This window comes from Ornithorhynchus anatinus, chromosome X1 (assembly GCF_004115215.2).
Source record: "Ornithorhynchus anatinus isolate Pmale09 chromosome X1, mOrnAna1.pri.v4, whole genome shotgun sequence".
Classification (NCBI taxonomy): Eukaryota; Metazoa; Chordata; class Mammalia; order Monotremata; family Ornithorhynchidae; genus Ornithorhynchus; species Ornithorhynchus anatinus.
In genome coordinates, this window is record NC_041749.1 from 105,769,892 (window position 1) to 105,795,811 (window position 25,920).

Below are 25,920 nucleotides of genomic sequence, written 5' to 3' on the forward strand. Positions count from 1 at the left end.
AGAGCACGTGGTGAGTTAGGGGTGTTGGATAGCCCATCTCCCTTCGGAAGGGCAACCATCCCCATCACCCTTCCAAACGTCTCGGTGCCGCCATCAGAGATAGAATCCGAACCGGGTGGACTGTGGGGCTGAGCCAGTGGGGACTCTGTGCGTGGTCTGAGGCTCTTAGCTGGGCAGGGAAACTGGAAGGCAGTGGATATCTGTCTGAGTTGTGCTAGAAATAGTAATGAAGCCTACTAGTGCTCCCGCCATGCTAGTCACGGGGGCTAAAATCCCAGGAACGTTGGCCAGATAGGCCTGGCCTCAGAGGGGGAGCGGGGTGACGGGTGAGGCACGGGGATGGTCCGAGATGGCTTCATACCTCCTTCCCTGGTGGAGCCCCAGCCCGTGATGTAACAGTTTGTTCCTTCGCTGAAGAGGTGGGAGTGATCTGGGAGACAGATTGGCTTCATTACACTGGTGAATCTCACGGGCGTGGACAGTTCCAAAAGGGCCACGTCATAGTCCAGGGTATAGACGTTGTAAAATGGGTGTTTGTGGATGCGGAAGACTTTCTCAATCCTCCCATCAATTCCACTCAGAAAAGGGGTCCCCAGGAAGGCAACCCACATCTTGGGGTCACTGTAACTAAAGCATGTGAAAACAGGTCACCAGTTGGGATGGCTTTAAGGGAGAGAGTTTGAGTGCACAAACCCGAGCAGCCCTGCCTTCCTGCCAGAGTCGGGCTGCGGCAGCTTTGGGCTTTAGGGTTGCTGGGAGGGGATGGGAGAAGGGGAGATCGATTCTGGAAAAAAATGAACCCCAGAACCTTTCCCTGTAGTCGGCTAAGGTCTGCAGCTGCCTAGGCCTGGGGAAGCTCCTCGTGCCTCTGGGGGTTTTCCCCTCCCCTCCACTGCCCGCCTTAAAAACCCCTCCAAAAACCCACCTCCTCCCGAAGGCTCTCCCTGATTAGTCCTTCCTCTTTTCCCCACCCCCAGATTCCTGGTCTTGCCATCCCGTCAGGCACCTTGGCCCTCCTGGATTTGCCTCTCTGTTTTTATTAATTCTCGGGTGTTTATTTTCATATCTGTTCTAGAACCGATGGCGCATGTGGAAATTTGTCTCCTTGTCTCTCCCCATTAGAGATGGTGAGATTCTCTCGGGCAGAGACCGTCTTTTACTCTTGTGTATATTCCCAGTGCCTAGTCTAGTGCCCTGTGCCTTCACAGAGGCAGAGAAGGAAGGGCACACTGAGATCCAGAGAGCCAGGGTGCCCGCAGAATGCAGAAATCAAGCCAATGGCTGGGCTGCCCGTGGGAGGAGCCCCTGGCTCCTGGGGTCCCGTGGCCCCACAGACACTTACATGTCAAAACAGTGAGCTGCCGAGAGCAGCCACTTGTCAGCGATGAGGACGGCCCCGCACTTGTGTTCCTTGCGGCGCAGCCATAGGCTGACCTGCCAGGGCCACTCACCCCGGACCGCGCTGCTGCCGCCCACGATCTTAGTGAAAGTCGCCGCCGGGGTGGCACCACAGTCTAGAGAGGCAAGGGGAAAGCGGGGTCACCGTGCTGCTCCTGTGATGGCCTGGGCCACCCCGCCCCTCCAGGGAGACCAGAACCGCCCCCCCGCCCGAGGATGTCTCTCCTCCAGCGCTGGCAGGAGAGAAGCCTCTATAGGCCCAGTGGGTTTGTTCCCCTCAGTGCTGGCTCCAGGCAGGGGCCGGCCAGTTGTTCCTCAGACCCCGGCGGGGACGGAGCGTGCTCATGAGGGAGACAGAGTGACGGCCTGTACCGAACAATAGCCCGGTGGACGTCGTGTCATTTGTCCTGGTGGCTGGCCTGTCAGCTCTCTCCCCAAAATCCCAGAGCAATCTTGGCTTGGTAAACTCTGCTAATCTGAGAGGCAAAGCAGCTTCAGCCCCCTCTCTCCACTGATGTCTGCTTTAGCCCGCTTCAGTCTGGTGTCTGCTAAGGGGATTCGCAAAAGTTCTCTCCCTCCAATGGCAGCTTCAGCCCCCTTTATTTTGCCAAGCCCCTGGCAGGGCAGCCCTGCCTCTTCCATCAGCCAGAGTGTTGGGCGAGGTGATTCCACCCTCTTTCCAGCTTTTCCTATGTATGCAATAGGCCAGGGGACATAATCTTATGGGCACAATAAGAGATGACACCTGAAGGGACAATCTCAAAGGCCCTTTCTACCTATGGTCAACCAAGAACAGCCAAACCAAGGAAAGAGAAGCAATGCAAGCCATGTGTGGAATCCCCCTCTCCAAAGAAGGGGACCTGGAGAGGGGCTGGGGCCTGAGGGGGTGAGGAGCTGCCACGAGGACCCCGGATCAGCCCCCAAACCATCCCCTCTCTGGGGCAGTCGGGAAAATGGGGTAAGTTCCGAAGGTCTGAATTTGGACAGATTTGAATGCCCTGATTCAGACCCAGGACCGACCTGGCCCCTCGAAGCCAGCAACTGGGAGTCCTGCGGCCAAAAGGTAGATGGGACTGTTTGATAACCGTTTCATCTACTCAAGATAAAGGTCTGGATGAATTCACAGCCAAAGGATCCATAGTAGGTCACTGCAAGGAAAGTTTGGGGTTTTGGACGGCCCGTCCCTAATCACGAGGACCTGTGTCCAGGAGGACAACCGTCCTACAGTTTCCCCCAAGCGTCCTGGTGCCGCTGTCAGGGACAGAGTTATTGGTCTGGATGGGCAGGTCGGGGGGGGGGGGTAGGGGGAGAGGAGAGGTGTCTCATCCAGGGTGGCTTGGCTCAAGGTCTGAAGAGAGACAGAGACGTCAGAGCTGTTGAGAGATGCGAGGTGGCTTTGGGCAATAAGTTCAGGGAAGAGCAGTCCCTGATGGGTTGCTAGGAGGATAGTTAAGGATAAGGAGGGATGCCATCAGAGTTTCTCCAAGCGTCCTGGTGCCACTCTTGGAGAGAGCCCCCGGAGGAATAGACCGATGGACGGATTGTGAGTCTCACTTGGGATGGAACTGCCTGTTACTTATGTGCCCACTGACCGAATCCCTTCTGCGGGGAGTTTTTCTACCTGGATCTAGCCTCTAGGCAGTGACGGAGGAAGGAGATGAGGTGGAGTTCTCTGGGTTGTTCGCCCAGTGTTTTTCCCTTTGATCTTAGTCTTTTTCCTCGCTTTTCTAACCACTGTCCATCCCATACCTCCCAGCCCCCTAACTCACTTTTTTCCTATTAAGGGACCTCTCAGCTTTTCCTCCTGCCATCTCATCTGCTGACGTCTGGAGGAGGAGAGAAATCCGACCAGGCCAGTGGTTACAAGCGTTTAGTACAGTTCTTGGCACACAGTAAGCACTTAACAGATCCCATCATTATTAGAAAGTGGATCCTGGGAGGCTCCGCCCCAGGCTGCCGCCGAGGTTGCCAGGTCCGTCAGCTGGCCTTTCCGCTCCCTCTATGACTCTCCCTCCTCTCTGCAAGCAGGAGAGCCGGCGAGTGGAGGACGGGAAGGGCAGAGGACAGTTGGGGAAATTCATAGGGTACATTAACCTTCGGTCCCGGGTGGTGGGCCTGGACCCCCGTCCCACCACCACTTATTGCAGCGATGCTCGTGTGAGCCATCACCGATGACCTTCTCCTTGCCAAATCCATCTGTCTGCCCTCCCTACCCCCGTCTTGCAAAACGGAACCTCCCGACCCAGGCCTCCATGCCTGTCACCTGCTCTTCACTGGCAGCTGGAGGTTGATAGAAGGCAGCTGGTAATTTAATTAGGTTTGCTCTGCCATGTGGGGTGGGGCAAGAGATGGGAAAAGAGGAGGCCGAACAGTTTAGTAGCACCTCTTGAAGGAGAAAGGAGTATGTGAACCAACTCTTCTCATTTTGCCTTCGCCAGAACCTCAGGCTCTATTCAGGACCAGGACTATCCAGGCCAGAAGGGACTCTGCCTCAAGAGGTCAGTTTCAGAATCCCATTCCCCCTCCTGACGACCCCGTGGCGGTTCAGCTTGCGGGTGCAGAATAGAGCTGCAGAAAGGACCGAGAAGGGCAACCAAAATAGGTGGGAGGGAATGGAGATGCTTCTGGATGAAGACACACTGAAAAAGTTAGCTCTCTTCTATCTGGATGGATGGAGGCAGAGAGGGGCTAGGATTGAAGTTTACAAAATCACGAAAGGAGTGGTCAGGGCAAATATGGAATTGTTGCTTCCCAAGCCCCATGGGACCTGAAATAGGAGGCATCTGGAACTTGAGGGGAGCAAGTTCAAAGCAAACAAATGGAAGCAAGTTTTCACCCAGCAAGGAATGAGCACAAGAAGTTCCTCCCCGCAAGAAGCCACACAGTTGAAAATACCAAGTTCAAGAGGGGTTTGGGTAGAAGCGTGAATAAGAGTCCCATCCTCAGTCTCTGGAAGGAAGGTCATGGATCTAGAGGGGGAAGTTAGGGGGTGTCGTAGGGTCCTCTCCTAACCCCAAGGAGGGCAGCCATTACACGGTTCCTCCAGGTGGCCTGGAGCCGCCATCAGAGACCAGTCTTGGTTGGATGGGCCACGGAGTTGGCCCAGGCTGGCTTCTCTCAGGGTCTTGTTCTTCTCGTGACAGCTAAGGAGGCCCCAGGCCCAGCACAGGCTCTTGAAATCTGCAGGCTGGGAGGATTGGGAAGCTGCCAGGGCCCAGGGGTGCCAGATGGTACACAACCAAAGCTATATGCTGTGTCTTGTAGGCTGCTGGCTCCCTGTTGGGGATGTGGGGGGGGGGGTTTCCTTTGAACCAGGGCTGGTGGTTCCTGATCAACCCTGTTCCTCCAGGCTGTGCCCCATGAGCACATTGGTCCTCAGAAATGTCAGGTCCTTTCAAATCAAACAGAAGTGTCTACGAGAACCCCAAGCTCCGGGAATCAGGCAGAGGCAACGAGAGAGCAGGAGGGGTGAAAAGAAAGGAAAAAATGGACAAAGGGTCCCCAGCTGGTGTAGAAGCCATGCGCCTGTGGGACTCAAGCAGTCACTAAGGTTAGCCTAATGAGGATTGACTGAGAAACACCGAGAATGCTTGCGACAGCCCCCACGGCCAGCCAGTTCCAGTTTGGGTTACTCGGGGAATCCCTAACACTGCCTCCATCCTCACCTGGCCTATTTTTTGCTCTGGGCTCCTCCCAAGCTCCCTATCGCCACCTCCCCTTGTGATTCTGTGTAAATGTGGCCACCTGAAATTTGACTCCGGCCCCCTTCTTAAGTCTGTGCCGTGGCTTCCGGCATCACCCTCGGGATCCAGTGAAAATGCTAAATGGTGGCCTCTTCACCTGCTGGCTGACTCGTGGACTTCATCGGTAGTCACAGTAGTTGGACTGATAGTAACAACGGCAATGCTAACCTGCCGCTCCACTTCAGCTGAGCCGATATGGTACAGTTCCCCACCCGGGCGCCTCCCTTTCCCTCCTCCAAGCATTCACCCCAGTCTGGTCAACTTCCTCGCTCTGCCCCCCCCCAAAACCGTGTCCCTTCCACCCTTGTGTTTGAAGCCCGACAACTCATCCTCCTCCCCGGACCCACTGTTTAATCCACCGACAGCGCTGGCCCCACCAAAACCCATTCTCCCTCCTCTGACTCGCGTGTATTTACTTGGACCTACATATCGATGGGTATCGGGCCTGCCTTAACGTACCCGTCGGTTTATTCTTCGTCGTTTCGGTATGGGGCTGCTGTCGTGATCGACATGACGAGTTGGCTGAGGCAGTGCCCTAGCTGCAAACCGGTCCCCTCCTTTACTACCTTTTTTGCAGTATTTCCCAGGTGATGGGAAAGCTATGGACCCCTCTCAGACTTGCTATGGGTCTTAAACCCGGCCCTCCCGGCCCCAGTGGATTGGCTGAGGAAATGCAATCCGAGGATCTGACCCTGGGAAATGCAGAGTTCATCCTCCCGGAGACAGTGAGGGCCCGAAATGGGGTGGAAGATTTGGCGTTGCAAATTCCAGAACACCTGAGCCCACCTCTCTGGTTACCATACCTGGAAGCTGGGTGGGTTTAACGGTTTCGGTAGTTTTAAGGAGCGGAAGTGGTGTTTTACTCTTGGTACTCGCGGTGGTGGGTGGGCCGGTCGGTTTCAGGGCGGGTTTGCCAGTCGGCTTGGAGGTGGGCTTGCTGGCCGGCTTGGGCGTGGTCGTTCTAGACGTGAGACTCGTGGCTGTCCTGCCCGGAGTCGTTCCTGGAGTGGTACCGGGCACGCTGGGTGTTTTCTCAGTGGACGGGACGGAGGTGGTATGGAGGGAAAGGGACATGGTGTCCACGATCCAGTCTTTGAGCTTGGTCATTCGGGAGTAGACCCCGGGCTTCTTAGCTTGAGCACATCCAATCCCCCAGCTCACAATCCCTGCCAGATAGAACACTCCAGGAGCTTCCTCACATGCCAGGGGCCCTCCGGAGTCACCCTGAAGAAGAAGCGAAGAGACTAGATGCTCTCCATGTCCCTTTCCTGGAGCCTGGCCCGAGGGTTAGGATGTAACCGACTGCCCTAGGGAGGTGACTCAAGCCTTCCAGTTGTCTCATGGTGTGGGGCAGGAGGACTGTCTTTCGGGGAAGCACGAGAAACCCCACCTCTCCCACTCTCTCTGCGTATCTGGGGTGATGCTGAGCTAGATCTGTCCGAACTCTGCTCATGGAATGACAGAGGCTGGAGCTGGAAGGGCCAGGACTGTTCATCCCGGGTGGAGACAGCAGGCAGTTGAATCCCAGTGAGGCCTGTGCTGTACTCAGAGACTACAAAGCTGTCAGAGAGCCTTCCTCAGGACACGGGGACTCTGGTGGAGACACCGAACCCACCTCTAGACTGTAAACGCGTCGTGGGCGGGGAATGGTTCTGTTTGCTATATTGGACTCTCTAAGTGCTTAGTACAGTGCTCTGCACACAGTAAATGCTCAATAAATACAATTGACTGACTGAACCCGATGGAGGGCATACCGGGGATAAAACTGTGTTTGGGGAGGGAGAAGCGAGAGAGAGAATTTGAACTTGCTGTCATTTGGGAGTTTCCTGAACAGGTCTCTACTAATAATAATAATTACGGTATTTAAGCACTTACTATGGGCCGAGCACTGTTCTAAGCGCTGGGGTAGATAGAGGGTAATCAGATTGTCCCACGTGGGGCAGCTCACATTTTTTAATCCCCATTTTAGCAGATGAGGTAACTGAGGCACAGAGAAGTAAGTGACTTGCCCAAGGTCACACAGCAGACAAGTGGCAGAGTCGGGAGTAGAAGCCACGTCCTCTGGCTCCCAAACCCGGGCTCTTTCCACTAAGCCACGCTGCTTCTCTACATGGCAAATAAAGCTTACTGCCCTTATCACAATCAATAGTATTTATTGGACACCTACTGTGGGCAGAGTATCCTACTAAGCACTTGGGATAGTAAAATATACAATAATAGTAATAATAATTTTGGTATTTTAAATGCTTATTATGTGCCAAGCACTGTGTTAAGCCCTGGAGCAGACACAATCCTATATGGAGCTCCCAGTCTAAGGGGGTAGAGAGAACTGGTACTTAAATCCCCTTTTTTTTACAGATGAGGAAACTGAGGCACAGAGTAGTGAAGTGAATTTTCCAAGGTCCCACAGCAGGCAGGTGGAGGAGCTGGGATTACAACCCGAGTTTCCCGACCCCTCCCCACCCCCCAGTCCCATGCTTTTTCCAGTAGACCATACGGCATCTCCAATAGATGACGAGGAACTTCCAATCTAGTGGGGGGGGGTACAGACACTAAAATAGTTTACGGATAGGGAGAAGGAAAGTGATATTCATTCAATCAATCGTATTTATCGAGCACTTACTGTGTGCAGAGCACTGTACTAAGCTCTTGGAAAGTACAATTCGGCAAGCGATTGAGACAATCCCTGCCCAACAACGGGCTCACAGTCTAGAAGGGGGAGACAGACAACAAAACAACTAGACAGGCATCAATAGCATCAAAATAGAGAAATAGAATTATAGATCTGTACACCTAATATTTGGGTGAGTGCTGAAGCAACGGCGCACATGCAAAAGCGGATGGGAGGACATAAGCGTGTGGTTGGCAAAGAGCGCAAAGGTGGTAACTGGAGAGAAGAAAACCTCATTGAGGAGAGCTGGGCTTTCACAAGGGCTTTGAAGTTGGGGAGTGCCCTGGTCCGGAGAAGAGGAAGGGGGAGGGAGGGTGTAAGTAAAGAGTTCGAGGCAAGAGAGATGAATGTGAGATGTAGGGAGCAGGGAACTGGAGAGGAATGAAGAGTGTGAGCTGGGGGAGAATGGCTAAGTCAGAGAGAGCTGATGGACTGCTTTAAAACCAATGGTCAAGAGTTTCTTGGTGGGGGGTGGTGGTTGAGGAATTCTGTTTTAGACCTACTGAATTTAAGGTGACAGTAGGAGGGCTGTAGAGGGGTGTCCTGGAGGCAAGAAGAAATGTGAGATTGCAAAGAAAGTACAGGGGTGGGGGTCGGGGACAGCTAACTATTGAACTCTTCCAAGTGCTCAGAAGTGCTCTCGATAAATACCGAAAAACCCTCAAATATCTCCCATCGATAAATGGGTTACTAGCGGGCAAATGATAATATAATAATTGTGGTATTTAAATGCCCAGTGTGTGCTAAATATTGTATTAAGCACTGGGATGGAGACAAGCTAATCAGGTTGGACACAGTCTACGTCCCACTTGGGGCTCAGAGTCTAAGGGGGAGGGAGAACAGGTCACCATTTGACAGATGAGGAAAGTGAGGCCCAGATAAATTAAGAGACTTGCCCAAGGTCACACAGCAGACTAGTGGCAGATCAATCAGTGGTACATGAGTGCTTGCTGTGTGCAGCGCTGGGATCAGAACCCAAATCCTCCGACTCCCAAGCCCACGCTCTTTCCACCAGGCCACACCGCTCCTCAACAGAGTAAAAGACTAGCGGTGAGGATGAACGTCCAGGAGGGCAAGTAGCACACGGTTCAATCGGTGGTACTTATTGAGTGCTTACTATGTGGATTTTCTTACAATCTGGGCTGTCTCCTTCTGGGTATCTGGGTATCAGGTCCGATTTATGGAATTAGATCTAGGTTCAAACCCTTTGATTTATACAACTCCAGGGTTTGCATTCCCTCTCCGGCACCATCCTGAGGCTGGGAAGATAGGTCTTCTCTGTGGGGTGCCTGTCCCCTCCTGTGATGTGATCCTAATATAGGCCCCTCCCCTGTAACACCTATCTCCATATTTTTAAACTCTGTTGCTTCCCCCTCCCTGTAATTTATTCCGCTGAAATAATCAGAATTGATATGCGTTACGTGCTTACTATATGCCAAGCACTATACTAGGCATCCATTATAAGCAGATTGAGCAGAGTCAACACCCCGCATGAGGCTCAGAGTCTAAGGGCCAGGGAGAACGGCTATCTTATCCCCATTTTTACAGATGAGGAAACTGAGTCACAGAGGAGTTAAGGGACTTACCCAAGGTTGCACAACAAGCTCGTGGCAAAGCCAGGACTAGAATCCAGTTCTGCCTCCCAGGCCCATGCTCTTTCCCCTAGGCCCTGCTGCTTCATTGTCTGTCTACTCTGCTAAGCTCCTGAGGGCAGGGATCATGTCTACCAATTCTCTTATAATTCTCCCAAGTAGTTAGTACAGTACTCTGCACAGAATAAGCGCTCAATAAATACCACCGATTGATTGCAAGGTAGATTTGAGAAGCAGCATGGTGTGGTGGACAGAACATGGGCCCGGAAGGTTCTAATCCCAGCTCCACCACTTGTCTGCTGTGTGACCTTGGGCAAGTCATTTTACTTCTCTGGGCCTCAGTTACCTCATCTATAAAATGGCGATTAAGACCGTGAGCCCCATGTGGGACAGGGACTGTGTCTAACCTGATTACCTTTTATCTACCCCAGCGCTTAGAACAGTGCCTGGCACGAAGTAAGCACTTAACAAATACCATCATCATCATCATTATTATTATTATTATTTGGGGATCATTTGCATAGAGGTGATTGTTAAGGTCTTGGGAGTGGATAGGTTTCCTGAGGGAGTGAGTGTGAGAAGAGAAGGGGGCCCAACATGGAATTTAGTTTTGAAAAACACCCTTAATTAGGGAGTGAGAGGTGGAAGGAGAGCCAGCAAAGGAGACTGAGAAGAGTAGCCAGAGATAAGAGAACTAGGAGAGGACTGTATCAATATAACCAAGATCTGATGGTGTTTCTGGGAGCAGGGAGTGGACCCTAGTGGGTTTTTTTGTGGTACTTTTTAAGCACTGTACTAAGCATTGGGGTCAAGACAGTAAGAAGATCAGATACAATCCCTGTCTACACATGGTACTCACAGTGTAAGGGGGAGGGAGAACAGGTATTTTACTCCCATTTTCACAGATGAGGAAATTGAGGTGCAGGGAAGTTAAGTGATTTGCCCAAGGTCACCCTGCAGGCAAGTGGCAGAACTGGGATTAGAAACCAGGTCTCCTGCTGTCCAGCCTCTTTCCAGTGGGTCACGTTGCTTCTCAAACAGTATCAAGGTAGAAGGGGAGTTTGCTCACAATCTCGGTAAAACCTGGTTCTGCACAAACCTCTCCATTCAACAACTTCCAATTGTTACCCATTCACCGTCGCATCAGACAGAAGCTTCTGACCACTGGCTTTAAGGGACTCAATCCACTCCCTCCCTCTCATCTTTCCACTCTTCTCCCACTCCACCCCAGCGGGCATTTTTTGTTCCTTTCGAGTTAACCTCCACCCTGTGCCTCATTCCGGTTTCTCCAACCGCCAACCTCTCGCTCGTGCCCTCCTGCCCGGAACTCCTTCCTCCTTCACAGTCAGCAGACCAAGGTTTAGGATATGCTTCGTGTTCTGTCAGATCCTGGGAAATAGGGAATTTTCTGCATTGCAGCGCAGCCAAGCCTAGGTGACTCTGTTTAACTAAGCCACGTGACTGCCACAGGGTGATTTTCTCCCGTCGCTAGAATCAATCACCAGGCTTATACAGGGTCGACAAAATCTTAACTCTGGGAGAACGGCTGACAGGTTTTCCCCCTCACTTGATTCTCTGGTTCCAGAGCTGGATGTAGGATGGATTTCATCCCACTGGGGGTGGGCTGCTGCTTTATTTGTTATTGATTTATGTATTTATCCTCCTACATCTATTATTGAGATCAACCCATGCTCTTGCACCTATGACATCTTCATCCTTTGAGGTCTGCTGTCTTCCCTCACTGGATTCCAGGCTCCCCGAGAGCAGGGATCACGGCTTATACTTCTTAGGCCCGTCTCCCGCCACCCGGAAGACGCTTAGTCACTGGCAGTGATGGTGCTAATGGGGCTGATGGATGCTCACCTGACACGAATCGACCTTCCCCTCCAGGAAACCGGCACAGATCATGCGGTCTGTGAGGGAGAAGTTATAGAGGACGCTGCAAGTCTTCTGGTCAATGATGCCCACAGATGCTTTCTGCAGGACCTCAGGTTTGGTGGCTGCAAGAGAAATCAAAGAGGAGCTCGGTTTCCGGAGAGGGGCACTGGGCCTGGAGAGAAGTCCGGTACCCACGTTTTAGCAAGCAGGACTAGCTCGACTCAAACCCGACCTAAGAAAACTGGAACTATCTTCTCCCTTAATTCTCCTCCACGCCTGTGGAAGGCACTACCCATTTCCCTGTCCTTCAAGGTTCCAGAAATGGGATTTTGGAGGCAGGAAGCCAAGGTAGGACAGGCATCAAGGGACCAAACCCCTCTACATCACTGCTGGCTTCCCTCTGGAAGCGAGCAGAAACACACTCGTGATTACCGGCAGGGACGGGGAAGAGAAGCGGGATGAATAATGCCAAGTGTTAAACACCAAATGAGGGACCCTCGGGTCCCATCTTGACAATTGGAGATAGGGAAGGAGAGGGGAAAGGTGATCCTGGATCACACTGGAATCGAGAAACCACTGTTGAGGACCCTGGTGATGCAGTCATATGGGAGCAGATCAGAGGGAAGGCTGATTTGCTGTTGGTGTTTGTTTTGGGGTTTTTATTTTAATAATAATTCAATCTGCTACATCTAACCACGCTCACAAGGCAGATAAGCAAGAGTTGACTATTGTTCTGGTAATACTTAATTGGTGGCCATATCTCCTTTATCCTATTCTGAGAATCCTGGGACACAACCCTACTGTCCCATTCTGCTTAAGACCCTCCAGTTCCTCTTCCCAACTCATCTTGCAAGGCCCCCTCAGAGCTCTGTCCCAGAGCCTTCCTCTTCCCCTGCCGCCCCTCACCCTTGGTTGGGTCAAAAGTCTGAATGTGGGTGGCCGAGGCTGCATCTCTGCCAACCCCGGCCGGAGCTCACCGTTGCCTTCGTGGACATTCCCCCAGCCAGAAATCACACACTTCCGGCCTACGGGGAACTTCTGGATGGCCAGCGGGAGACAGACGGGCTGGACATACTTGTTGAAGAGGAGAGGTCTGGCTAATTCTAGCACGGCCACATCAAAGTCCAGGATCATGGGATTGTAGGAGGGGTGGAGCACTAGTCTCTTGATGTTGATCGTCACGGCACTGCCATCCGTCCCCGAGAGAGTTGTGGTTCCCACGTAGGCTTGAACATATTCCACCTTTGTGCTGCGGAGACAGGAGCCCAGACAGACATTCCCCAACCCACCAGTCGATCAATCAGTGGCGTTTATTGAGCGCTAACCGGGGGCCAAGCACCGTGCTCGGTGCTTGATCACCACCAGGTTTCTCAAAACTTCGGCATGCAGTGAAGTGTGTTGCTGCTCGGAATAAGTAGGGCATGGATTTTGGGGGCAGAAAAAAAAGGATATATCAGTGGGAGGTTAAATAAGGGGTTTTATTATTTTCTAAAGATCTGGGTCAAATCGGGTTTACATTTCAAAAAAATTCTGCATTTTAGCTCGCATTTTTACGTCCATACAACGATAGCTGTAAGAGCAAATGTTCCTTCGGTAATTACACGTTTCAGTCGTTCGCCAGTGGGCAACTGAGCCTTTGACAGCACGACTCCCCAACGGCACACCCAGCCACGTTAAAGCCACTTTGCTTGGTTTAGCATAGCGGGCTCCAGCGTCAAGCCGAACCAGAAACAATATCCAAATCTGGGTTTTGAGGCGAGGGCAAGAAGAATGAGCCAGAATTGATCCCGTGTGCCAGTTACCCAAGGAATCTCCAGGCTCTTTACCGAGGGGAGAAAAGGGAACTAGTCCGGCCATGCAATGTTTACGATCCAGTGAAGAGTGATCAAACCTTCCACATATCACATTCCGAAACGAACCTCCATTCTGTGGTTGATTGTGGAGATCCTGATCATTCATCATGCCAATGTGCTAGATTTGTTTTTCTTCCATTTCTCCTGCCCAAATACTTAGGTTGATTTAGGAAACGGTCCTAATTCTGCCACATTCAACATAATTTAAAAAATTCTGGTTTTAAGTGGAACACTTGCCCCTATTAAAAGAAAAAATGATCTGAGGTAGAAGTCAGGGCACACCCCAAAAATCCATACCCTTAATGAGGAGAGACCTTTCAGCTGCTTGTCTTTTTGGGGGGCGGGGGGAATGGCCATTCTCTAGCACCCTCATTTCCCGCGGAAAGAAGACTTGGATCGCCATCGGGGAGATGGAGGGGCGATTCTTTTTGATGTGCTACAAACCCTGGAGAATTTTTAGGAAACTGCCACTTGGGTGTCACAGCTGTGAACCCACTCGGAGTGGCACCTGCCTGCAAGAGACTTGTTTCCCATCGCACGGATGGGATTTTGACCAAAAAGAAATAAATAAAATGACTCTCCCTCCCCCCAACCCCCACGCCCCTCCCACTTTCTGTGCCTCCCCCAGTCTTGGATGTTACCATGTCGTATTATTCCAAGGGCCATGCCCCTCACCGGTCTCCCCGATGCAACACAGCTGGACTGACAGATGCCCAAGACACTCACGATACATCAGGGTTCTCCCAAGGCACTCTTTTCTCCTGAATCCAGCCAAAGCGACTGACAGGTGAGGTGGTTTGGGGTGAGGTGGGGTGGGGGACAATAAAGGAGACATCTCCCAGGCAAGGCGGGTTCTTACTGATTGAAGCAGTGCGCGGCCGAAACCAGCCATCGCTCCCCCACCACGGTGGCTCCGCAGAAGTGGCGCGATCCCTCCTTCAGGCTGACCTGCCACGGGACCTCCCCCTTGGCCGCATCGAATCCGCCCACGATCTTGCTGGGTTTCAGCATCCCGGGTCTCCCCCCACATTCTGCGGGGGGTGGGGTGGGAAACACAAAAGCAACTGCTCCGTCAGGGTCCGGACCATCGAATCGTTTGACATCCCCCCTCCCCCCCTCCCGCCCAGTGTTAGGCCGGAGGGGACCTCCAGAAGCCAGTGTCTCTAATTCTCTGCCTCCAGAAAAGTGGGGGTCCCCGGCAACTCTTCAAGATGTCCCAGTTTAGCATCTCATTTCGGGGTTGAAGTCCAACCCTGCCACTGGTGATTCGTGGCTTGACCCCTCCTACGTCCTCCCCTTCAACACCCCCGCAGTTCACACCGCCAAGGGTAGAGAAGCGGGGAGGGCTAGAGCTATGTTATGGCTTCCTAAGGAGCAGGTTCTGGAGTCATTTATCCCTTCAAGCAGCCCCCCTTAAAGCCATTCTGGCTCAGACCCAAACGAGCGGGAGGCAGATTCCAGATTGCTGCACATTTCCCTCCCTCAAAACAGGGCTCGGTGGGTACTGGGGGAGGGTGGGGGAACAGTAAGTATGTGGAATTCACTCCCACAGGAAGTTGTACAGATTGAAAACAACACCTGGTCCAAGCTGCATGGATGGGTGGCCCATAATGGGTTTCTAGAGGAAACGTTAAGGGATATCATTTATTCAGCTGATGGGACCGAGGAGGGCAGCGACCCCCCCGGTTCCCCCACGGCTGGTGGGGCCTCTGTCAGAGGCAGGATCTTGGGCTAGATGAACCACAGGCCTGACCTAGTCATGGCATTGCTTGTGGCCATAGGTTATTATGCCCCATCACCTGCTGGGGGCTTCCCAGTGGTTCCCCCCGCCAATAACCGGTTGGCCACGTCCGCGGCCCTACTTCCTAAAGTCTTATGCAAACATCAGATCCCCTACACCTGGGAGGGGGAGGAGGAATAGTATTCATTAAGCACTGTACTAAACACGGGGAAAGAACATACAGGTAGCATACAGCATCCAAAAGCATAGATAATAATAATGTTGGTATTTGTTAAGCGCTTACTATGTGCAGAGCACTGTTCTAAGCGCTGGGGTAGATACAGGGTAATCAGGTTGTCCCACATGAGGCTCACAGTCTTCATCCCCATTTTACAGATGAGGTCACTGAGGTACAGACAAGTGACTTGCCTACAGTTACACAGCTGACAAGAGGCAGAGCCGGGATTCGAACCCATGACCTACCTCCAGGATAGACAGCCAGCAGTGAGTCTTCTCACAGGTCCCCACACGACCCAGTTTCTGTTTCTTAAATCTCCCACCCCGGTCACCACCCTTCCCCCAGGTCACAAGCTGCCTGCTAGCTAACGCCAGCAAGGGACCACTAATGCGAACACCACTTTCCCCACCATCAAAGCCTTATTAAGGTCACATCTCTTCCAAGAGGCTTTCCCTCTTTTCCCTGGCTCCCTCTCCCTTTTGCCATCGCCTACACACTTGGATCTGTGACCTTTGGGCACTTGATAGTCGCTCCACCCTCGACCCCCACAGCACTTCTTTACAGATATACCTCTAAGTGATATATTATCAATTATTTGTTCATATTAATGTCTGTCTCCCCACCCTAAACCGTAAGCTCATTACGGGCAGGGAACGCGTCTGTCCGCCCTGTTGTACTGTGCTCTCCCAAGTGCTCAGTTCAGTGTCCCGCACACCGTACGCACCCAATACAAATGGGGCCACAGCACCGCTGTCCCCACTCAACCCTAGAAACCCAGAGGATTCCTGGCTCTTTCCTGAGGTTTGGGTCTACTCTGGGACAGCTCTGAGGGGAACCAACGACTCGGGCTGGTTTAGGTGCGGTATGGAGAAAGCAAGAGGGGGCTCCCTGCTGTGAGACAAAGGGAAGAGGAAGCCCCAGCCCCGAGCAGAGTGATGCTCTCCCACAGCATGGGCCGGTCTCAACAGTGTATTACCTTGTGGCCTGGATGTGGTGCCTCGAGGCAGGATGGTGGCGCCCAGCCCCGTGCCGGGAAGCAGTGTGGTCCCGGTGACGGTGGGGCTCTCTGGGGTGCTGGCCCGGGCCCCACTGGGGGTGGAGAGGGCACGAGTAGCAGAGGCTGCCCTGGTGGTAGAGGGACTCGAGATGGCCTCCGAGATCCAGTTCCGGAGCTCGGTCACTCGGGCGTAGACCCCGGGCCGCTGAGCCTCCGCACAGCCAACCCCCCAGCTCACGATGCCGGCGAGGAAGAACTTGCCCAGAGACTCCTCACACACCAGGGGCCCTCCCGAATCACCCTATGAGCCAAACACAGAAAGAAGCGGCTCACAGCAGTTCATGCAGGACAGCCCTGGGGTCCGGAATTAAATCCCACTCTACCGAGTGGGGACTGGAGCAGGAATACATTCCACTCCCTTCTCCCCTGCAAGTGCGATGCTAGGGGAGAAGTCTCCGGTCCATCCTAAAGACATTTGCATTTCAGGAGCATGAAGGGAATCACCCGTCTACCACCCAGCTGTCATGTTCCATCTCCAGCATGGCAATCAATCCCTCCCCACCTTCAAATAACACTTCCTAATACCAATGATAATAATCAGGGCATTTATTAAGTGCTTTCTATGTGCTACGCACCGTATTAAGCGCCGGGGTAGACACGAGTTCATCAGGTCGGACACGGTCCCCGCCCCGCGTGGGGCTCACAGACTACCGGAGAGGGAGTACAGGTATTTAATCCTCATTCTGCACTGTGGCAAAGTGAAGGGACTTGCCCAAAAGACACAGCAGGCAAGTGGCAGAGCTGGGATTAGGAAGCCAACCTCTCCAAGAGACCTTGATTAATCAATCCCTCCACCTTTCCGGTCTTGGTATCCTATCAGCTTACTTAATTCAATATACAGGTAGACCTAGGGGCTACCTATTTAACAGTCTATTTCTGTTTTCTCTCATAGTAGCCATCTACAAGAGTGCTCTGTATACTGTAGTAGGAAGCCCAGTATAGACCTCCACACACCAAAATTGTTCCACAAATGCTGCTTAAGGATCAAACCACCAGAGTGGAAAGACACCCACCCAGGTTTATATTTTTCCTCCCTCTTTTGCTGCTTTCTTGAAAGTAAAATAGAATTTCCTCCAAATCTTGTGTTATTTGGATCTGGCTCCCTATTGCAGGGAGAGAGAGAAAAAAAGAGAGGACCAAGTCTTTTAGTATTCTCCTCTCAAGCCAATCGACTCACTGTGGCTCACTCTTGTCTCTCCCACCGCTGACCCCTTGCTCACACCTTTCCTCCAACCCAGGATCCCCCCTCCCCCTTCCCACCTGCATCCCCGCCATTCTCCCCATCTTCAAGGCCTTTCTGAAACCACATCTCCTCCAAAGGTCCTTCCCTCATTCATCTCTCACCTCACACTCCTACCTTCCCCCAGAAGCCCCCTCCTGCCATTTCAGCACTTCCACATCACCAAGTACTCGGATACTCACCCACCCCCACCGCACTTATGATTTTTCTACTCCGATCCCTCCCCCGCCCGTAATTACCTAGACTGCGGGTTCCCCTCTAGTCTGGAAGCTCCTTGTGGGCAGGGAACATGTCTACCAACTCAGTTGTGTTGTACTCTTCCAAGCGCTTAGTAGGTCTGCACACAGTAAGCACTTGATAAATACCACTGATGGATTGATCATCTGTGTCTTGTCTCCCCCATTAAACCGCAGGCTCCTTGACAGCAGGGATCGTGTCTATTAACCCTAAGTGTACTTTCCCAACTTTTGATTGTTTCCCTTGAAGACCAACTCAATCAGCTCCCGATAGGTTTTAGAGAGTACTATGCTCCTCCCTCATCCCATGTGGATACTCAAACGATACTTTTTGACAGATGTAGATGAACTCAGAGCCGAGTCTTCCCCCATAAATTCCTTTCCAAGATACCCGGAATCACACTTTAGCATTGATTCTCCCATTTACTTTTTAAAATAAAAAGTGGTGTGGCTCAGTGGAAAGAACACGGGCCTGGGAGTCAGAGGACCTGGGTTCCAATCCCAACTCTGCCACTGGCCTGCTGTGTGACCTTGAGACTTGGAGCTTGACTTCTCTGGGCCTTAGTTACCTCGTCTGTAAAATCCTATTCTCTCCTACTTAAACTGTGAGCCCCAAATAGGACAGGGACAGAGTGCTACTACTAATAATAACGGTACTTTGTTAAGGGCTCACTGCACTGTTCGAAGCACTGGGGTAGATACCAGTTAATCAGGTTAGGTAGGAGGGAAGAGGATTCAATCCAACCTGATTATCTTGTATCCACCCCAGGGCTTCGAACAGTGTTTGCCATCTGGTAAGTGCTTAACAAGTACCATAATAATTAAAACAGGCCATAAAGTGTTTTCCTTTCTGTGACCCTGCAGCACGGAGGCAGTATGGTCTGACGGAAAGAGCACAGGTCTGGGAATCAGGAGACCTGGTTCTAAAAAAAAAACCACCACCGCTCTCTATTTCACTGGATGCTGTGAGGATAAAAAGGAAATCATTGATGTGAAAGTGCTTGGGACCTCTGCAAATTCAAGGTCTCGGGATAATTATTACCAGGGGTTCAGCCTTTCCCCAGAAGCAACTATACATTCCTGAACTTCAGCCAACAACTGTCAGTTTGCAAGAGTATTTAATGAATGCCCCTGGGGGGCCTTGCACTCCGCTTTAGGCATTTTGGATTACATAAAAGAGAACAAAGTCTCTTCCCTTAAGGAGATTAGGGAAACCCCAAGGCACCTTCAACCCCAATAGGGTCATATAAAGAGGGTCATTTCAAAAGTGGCTTGAGCCAGCAGGAAATCCCCTCCCCGTTGGATCGTTTAAGGAAACAACCTGCAATCTCCCTGTTTGGCTTAATTAGCCCAGGAACCCTCAGAGTTCTGCTTCTGGGGTGAAAAGAAACCCTACACTGCTTGCTCTTTGTTCCTGTTGGCGGGTCTCACCTGACAAGAGTCAATTTTCCCATCCAGGTAGCCAGCGCACATCATTCTGTCGGTGACTGTGTTGCTATAGAGACTGGAGCACAATGCCTGATCCAGCAATTCAACTGTTGCCTTCTGCAGGATCTCTGGTTTCACCACTGATGAAGAAAGGGGAGAGAGAAATATTTTCTAGTCCTCAGGGAGGATACTGGCTGCAACCAGCGAGAAGCAGCATGGCCTAGCGGAAAGAGCACGGGCCTGGGAGACAGAGGACCTGGGTTCTAATTCCGGCTTCGCCGCTTGTCTGCTGTGGGACCTGGGGCAAGTCACTTAACTTCTCTGGGCCTCAGTTACCTCATCGATAAAATGGGGGTTAAGACTGTGAGGCTTATGTGAGAGAGGGACTGTGTCCAACTTGATTATCTTGAATCTACCCCAGTGCTTACTACAGTGCCTGGCACAGAATAAAGGCTTAACAAATACCATGAAACAAAACAAATCAAACTTCACCCAGGGCCTCTTAGCTAGTATCCCACCCATTGGCAGCTCTCTACCCCAAGGTCCCAGGAAGACAGAGACCAAGGTAATTATTCACTCAACAGTGGTGATGTCTCTAGGCTGGCTGGCCACCAAACCAAACTGATTCTACCATTTGATACCTACACCTGTTTTCCCCCAAAAAGTCCCTTAAATAGTGTAAACATTTCGTCGACCAGTAGCACTGGGGCAGGTGGGGGAGGGGAGAGGGGGGCATCCTGTGCCCGGGGGCTGGTTCTGTGGCTGGATTCAACTAGAAGATCAGCCAGTCAGTCAATCGTATTTATAATAATAATAATAATAATAATGATTGTATTTGTTAAGCGCTTACTATGTGCCAAGCACTGTTCTAAGCGCTGGAGTAGATACAAGGTGATCAGGTTGTCCCACATGGGGCTCACAGTCTTATTCCCCATTATACAGATGAGGTAACTAAGGCTCAGAGAAGTTAAGCGACTTGCCCAAGGTCACAGAGCAGACGAGTAGTAGAGCCGGGATTAGAACCCATGTCCCCTGACCCCCAAGCCTGGGCTCTTGCCAGTAGGCCACGATGCTTCTTTCTGTGTGCAGAGCATCGTACTAAGCACTTGGGAGAGTACAATATAAAAAACACATTCCCTGCCTACCACGAGTTTACAGTCTAGAGGGGGCTGCAGCTGGGCACATAGTAATTGATTAACAAATACCATCATCATTATTATTATTATTCTTATTGAGCTGGCGTTGGTGGCCCTGCTCCACAACTCTGCCCCAGAGCCGCCCCTCTTACCCCAGGTTCTGCCCTACGTCGAGGCTGAGCCGAACAGGCCGTGCCATTGGACAGCAAAAATGGGGGTGGGTGGCGGTGTCGGGGGGGAGGGGGATACTGAACCAGATTCCTCTCTCCTTCCCTGCTGGAGCCCCAGAAGAGGGGATGGGGGAGGATAGAGGGGAGAGGAAGAGGCACCTGCAGAGTGGGGAAAGGAAAAGGGAAAGGGGATCTTTCCATACTCTTAGGGAAAGATTAGCCGCTCCCTCTCAACTTGGTTTGGCTTCTCGGAGAGTACTTTTGCCGTGACGCCTGCTAAATGGAGGTCCTGGAGACCAGAACCCTGGGCGTGGGCTGGCCGAGCGTCCCGCACGGTCACCCCAGCCATACTTACAGAAATCCTCCTTGAGGTAGCCCCAGCCCGAGATGAGGCACCTCTTGCTCGCGGGGAAGATGTGGGTGGCTGCAGGAAGGCACACTGGCTGGATGCGTTTGTTGAAGGGCAGGGGGTGACGCAGTTCCAGCACGGCCACGTCAAAGTCGGCTGTGTCCATGTTGTAGAAGGGGTGCTTGACGATCTGAGATATGCCCACCTTCACAGTGCCCCCATCGGAGCCACTGAGGGATGTTGTCCCAGCAAAAGCCATCCAGGCGGTCGGGTCCTGGAACCTGGAGGAGCCAACCACAACTTCATTCATTCGTTCACTCAGTCAAGCGGATTTATTGAGTGCTCACCGTGTGCAGAGCACTGTACTAAATGTTTGGAAGAGTACCACATAACAATAAACGGACACATTCCCTGCCCACAGTGAGCTTACGGGGGGAGACAGACATTAATATAAATTACATATATGTACAGAAATGTTGTGGAGCCAATCCCAAACCACGGGGATTCTCTGCCCACTGTCCTGGACCACCTCAGGGGAAAATGGTGCCTCGGTCTCCACCTGTATGGGCCCCTCTAATCTGCAGACCCACAAGAAACGAGGAGTGAAAGGGAGATGGGTAAAAACAAGAGCCCATTAAAGGGACCTGGGGCAAGTCCCAGGTATTTGGTTAGCATTTACTTTTGTGCCAAGTTTTTTTTCATCCTGCCCATTTTTGGAGACATTTATCAACCTCCGCACGAAACAAAAACTTCTCACTCTAGGCTTCAAGGCTCTCCATCACCTTGCCCCCTCCTACCTCTCCTCCCTTCTCTCTTTTACCGCTCACCCTTCATGCTCTGCTCCCCTGCCGTTCACCTCCTCACCGCCCCCCGTTCTCGCCTATCCCGCCTCGACCCCTGGCCCACGTCCTCCCGCTGTCCTGGAATGCCCTCCCTCCTCACCTCCGCCAAACTCTCTTCCCCTCTTCAAAGCCCTACTGAGAGCTCACCTCCTCCAAGAGGCCTTCTCAGACTGAGCTTCCCCTTTTCCCTCTGCTCCCTCTCTGCCCCCCCTTCACCTCCCCTCAGCTAAGCCTCCTTACCCCCCTTTCCCTCTGCTCCTCCCCCTCTCCCTTCCCCTCCCCTCAGCACTGTGCTCATTTGCTCATTTGTATATATCTTTATTACCCTATTTATTTTGTTAATGAGGTGTACACCCCCTTGATTCTATTTATTGCTATTGTTTTTATCCGTCTGTCTCCCCCGACTAGACTGTAAGCCCGTCAATGGGCAGGAATTGTCTCTATGTATTGCCGAATTGTACATTCCAAGAGCTTAGTACAGTGCTCTGCACATAGTAAGCGCTCAATAAATACTATTGAATGAATGAATGAATTTATCACCCAGCAGAGGCAAAGGAGAGCTCCGTTATCATTATCACCAACAGCCTGGACTCCGCACCTACTGTATGCCGAGCACTGTTCTAGGTGTTGAGGAACATCTGGTACTAAACAGTCTCTGCCCTTGAATTTAGAATAAAATGGGAGAAAGAAGTGTGTGCTTTTGTGTGTGTGTGTGTGTGTGTGTTTGTATCTATCATGCCACATGAAAACAACAGCTTTGTCTCCCCTGTTTTTGGTGAAAAGAACACTTTTACCCCCACAGCTGGAAATCTGGGGTCAGAGACACCGGTCCCCATTGCTCCCCTGAAGCCGACACCTCTTTCGAGCTCTCCTGAGTTCTCTCCTTGTCAGAGATCTCAGCGAGATGCACCTTAGCAGTGAGGCCTGCTGCCACTGCCAAAATGACTGTATCCACTTTCTGAACTAGACCGTCCCAAACACAAGAGGGTGGGAGGCTAGACGGGGAACATAATCATACCTTTGACCTGTAAAAGCACTTTTTATTTCTCCAAGTCCTTTCATATCAATTATCCTTGGGAGGTAGGGATTGGCGGGTATACGCTTCCCATTGTACTGTGGAAACTACGACAAAGAGAAGTTCAGGGATTTCCCCGTGAGCCTGCATGAGGGCAGCGGCAGAGTCGGCCACTGTGATCTTGCCACTGGGTCACACTCCCTCCCAGCACCGAGACACTGGGGGGTAGGGTCACTGGCGGGGGCGGGGGGAACTTACTCGTTGAAACAGTGAGCTGCAGACACCAGCCATTTTTCATTGAGGATCGCAGCTCCACAGAAGTGCTCATTGTTTTCCCGGAGGCTGACCTGCCAAGGAAACTCACCCTTAGAGGCGTCAACACCCCCCACGATCCTGTTGGATATCTGCACGGCGGGTCGGACTCCACAGTCTGAAAGAGAAGACAAAGCTTTGCACCCAAGCTACTCTTGAGGAAAGAGCCGGCTAGTCTGCCAACTTCTGGTAATGAAACTTCTATACTGCCATGATTGGAATTAAATAAATAAATAAATGAGGAAGGGAAAGGCTGCTGGGAACTCCAGGTCAACACTGGTCTGCTGTGTGACCTTGGGCAAGCCACTTAACGTCTCTGTGTCTCAGTTACCTCATCTGTAAAATGGGGATTAAGACTGTGAGCCCCAGGTGGGACAGGGACTGTGTCCATCCAATCTGATTAGCTTGTACCTACCCCAGTACTTAGAACAGTTCCGGGCACATAGGAAGTGCTTCACAAATACGATTTTTTTTAAAAAGATAAAGATCCAGAACCAAAGCAGTAATCTTGGGGCACCCAATCCTAGGGATTAGCTCTGGGTAGTCCAAGTGCCCTGATCCTAGAACTAAAATATCACCAGATAGGGGCCCGAAAACCAAAGAAGGCAGAGTTCTGCCAAGCGATCAGTACAGTGTTTTGCACATTAAGTGCTCAAAAATACCACTGACTGATTCTGGCACTCTAAAAAACCATGCTCCACCCAGCTCTCCTAGAACGCTAGAGTTGAGCGCTTGCAAAACCCCGTGTTTAGGAAAACTTGTGCGGCAGTACTCATTGGTTCTCTGCCACACACCTGTGCAAAAAACAGTTTCTTCCGACACCACGGTGTAACGCGCTGTCAGTTGAATGTTCCCTAAAACCTTCCCGGTGTTCTGGCCGAAGCACGTGGTTGAAAACTCACGCTACGGCAGAACTGAGTCAACACTCGCAATTCTTGCCACCGCATTTTACAAAGGACACAACAGAGCTGGAGAAGGGACACCCAGCTGATCGGGGGATGGAGCAGCTCTGACGGGAGTTAGGACTTTTCGATCTGGAAAGACACAGAGCTGTGAGGGGACAGCATGGAAATTGACAGTCATCAAGGAGGTGGTCACAGGGAGAGCAAGAGGGACAGGGCCTGGGAGGTCGGGGGCAGGCTTCCAAAGCCCGCAGACCAGAAAGACCCAATCTGGGGTCTTCTCATCCCCACTCTAAGGCCCTCGGTTCTCATCAGAGACCTGTAGGGAGATAAGGCTGGGCGTTTGGTCCAAAAAGGGCACGGGGCAGCCCTCTCAGAAATCCTTGGGCAGTTTGGGGGAGGTGGCAACTGCCCCCAACATCCCCAATCATTCAACTCAATCATATTTATTGAGTGCTTACTATGTGCACAACAGTGTTACTAAGAGCCTGGGAAAGTACAATACAGAAATAAAGAGAGACAATCTCTGCCCACAACAAGCTCACAGTCTAGAGACGGGAGACAGACAGCGATATAAATTAAGGAATTCCCTTCACTAGTTACTGTGTATACTTCTTAATAGCATCTCGTCCCTTGCCATGAGTTGCCTGATGAAGTATATGTTACATAACCTCTTTCTTGAGGAGGTGTGAGTAGCCCTATCGGCTCCACATCTCCTCCCCTCTCTGGTTCCCCGCGTGCTGTTTTCCTGCCTACCCTCCTGTGCCTCCCCATGCTCCTCTTCACTGTGGTCATCCCTGCCTTGGCCGCATGAAAGACCTCATGGCCTAGTGGAAAGAGCCCAGGACTGAGAGTCAGGAGACCTGGGTTCGAATCCCAGTTCCACCACTTGCCTGCTGCGTGACCTTGGTTGAGTCACTTCACTTCTCTGGGTCTCCATTTCCTCCTCTGTGAAATGGAGGGGTAAGGTACCTTTTCTCACTCTCCTCTGGGGCTTAGACTGTAAGCGCCACAGATTGTGTTGTATCTACCCCAGCGCTTAGTGTCGTGCTTGGCTTGACACAAACGCTACAATAATTATCACGGCTTTTCTATTCTGCAAACTATTCTTTAAATGAGTGTTCTTGCTGCCACTGCCAGTGGCCTCTTCCCCAAGCTTGCAATTCCTGCCTAATGATAATGATAACAGTAATAATGACGATGGTACTCATTAAGTACTTACTACGTGCCAAGCACTCTGCTAAGCAGTAGGGTAGATACAAGATAATCAGGTTGGACACAGCCCCGTTCCACACGGAACTCACAGCTTAAGTAGGAAGGAGTGGGATTTAATTCCCATTTTACATATGAGGAAACTGGGACACAGAGAAGTTGAGTGATTTACCCCGGGTCACGTAGCAGGCAAGCAGTGGAGCCGGCATTAGAACGCAGGTCCTCTGATTCCTTGGGCCCTCCCTCCTCACCTCCGCCAAACTGATTCTCTTCCCCTCTTCAAAACCCTACTTAAAACTCATCTCCTCCAAGAGGCCTTCCCAGACTCAGCTCCCCTTCTCCCTCTACTCCACTGCCCCCCCTTCACCTCTCCGCAGCTTAACCCTCTTTTCCCCTCATCTCCCTCTGCTCCTCCCCCTCTCCCTTCCCATCCCCTCAGCACTGTACTCGTCCGCTCAACTGTATATATTTTCATTACCCTATTTATTTTGTTAATGAAATGTACATCGCCTCGATTCTATTTAGTTGCCATTGTTTTTACGAGATGTTCTTCCCCTTGACTCTATTTATTGCCATTGTTCTTGTCTGTCCGTCTCCCCCGATTAGACAGTAAGCCCGTCAAACGGCAGGGACCGTCTCTATCTGTTGCCGACTTGTTCATTCCAAGCGCTTAATACGGTGCACATAGTAAGCGCTCAATAAATACTATTGAATGAATGAATGAATACTCTTTCCACAAGATCACGCTGCTTCTCTGGGGCTGTAAAGTGGGGTGCAATGTCCGGACTGGAGTGGGATTAGGGGAGGGCAGATAATGATAATAATTCTGGTCACTGTTAAGTGCTTACTAAGTGCTGGGCTGGATACAAACAAATCGGGTTGGACCCAGTCCCTGTCCCACATGGGGCTTACAGTTTCAATCCCCATT

General features: G+C 51.6%; 1 protein-coding gene across 1 annotated transcript in view; it reads right to left on the bottom strand.

The window, feature by feature from the left end:
• TMPRSS9 (transmembrane serine protease 9) overlaps nt 1–25,920 on the bottom strand; it is a 44,579-nt gene that overhangs the window by 3,826 nt on the left and 14,833 nt on the right. The window contains exons 7-16 of the mRNA XM_029052131.2: nt 22,825–22,996; nt 20,716–20,990; nt 19,058–19,194; nt 16,070–16,391; nt 13,995–14,166; nt 12,260–12,531; nt 11,268–11,404; nt 5,945–6,365; nt 1,343–1,514; nt 362–627 (exon numbers count right to left, since the gene is read on the bottom strand). Of these exons, the coding sequence (XP_028907964.1) occupies nt 362–627; nt 1,343–1,514; nt 5,945–6,365; nt 11,268–11,404; nt 12,260–12,531; nt 13,995–14,166; nt 16,070–16,391; nt 19,058–19,194; nt 20,716–20,990; nt 22,825–22,996 (2,346 nt within the window). The remainder of the gene's footprint in view (nt 1–361; nt 628–1,342; nt 1,515–5,944; nt 6,366–11,267; nt 11,405–12,259; nt 12,532–13,994; nt 14,167–16,069; nt 16,392–19,057; nt 19,195–20,715; nt 20,991–22,824; nt 22,997–25,920) is intronic.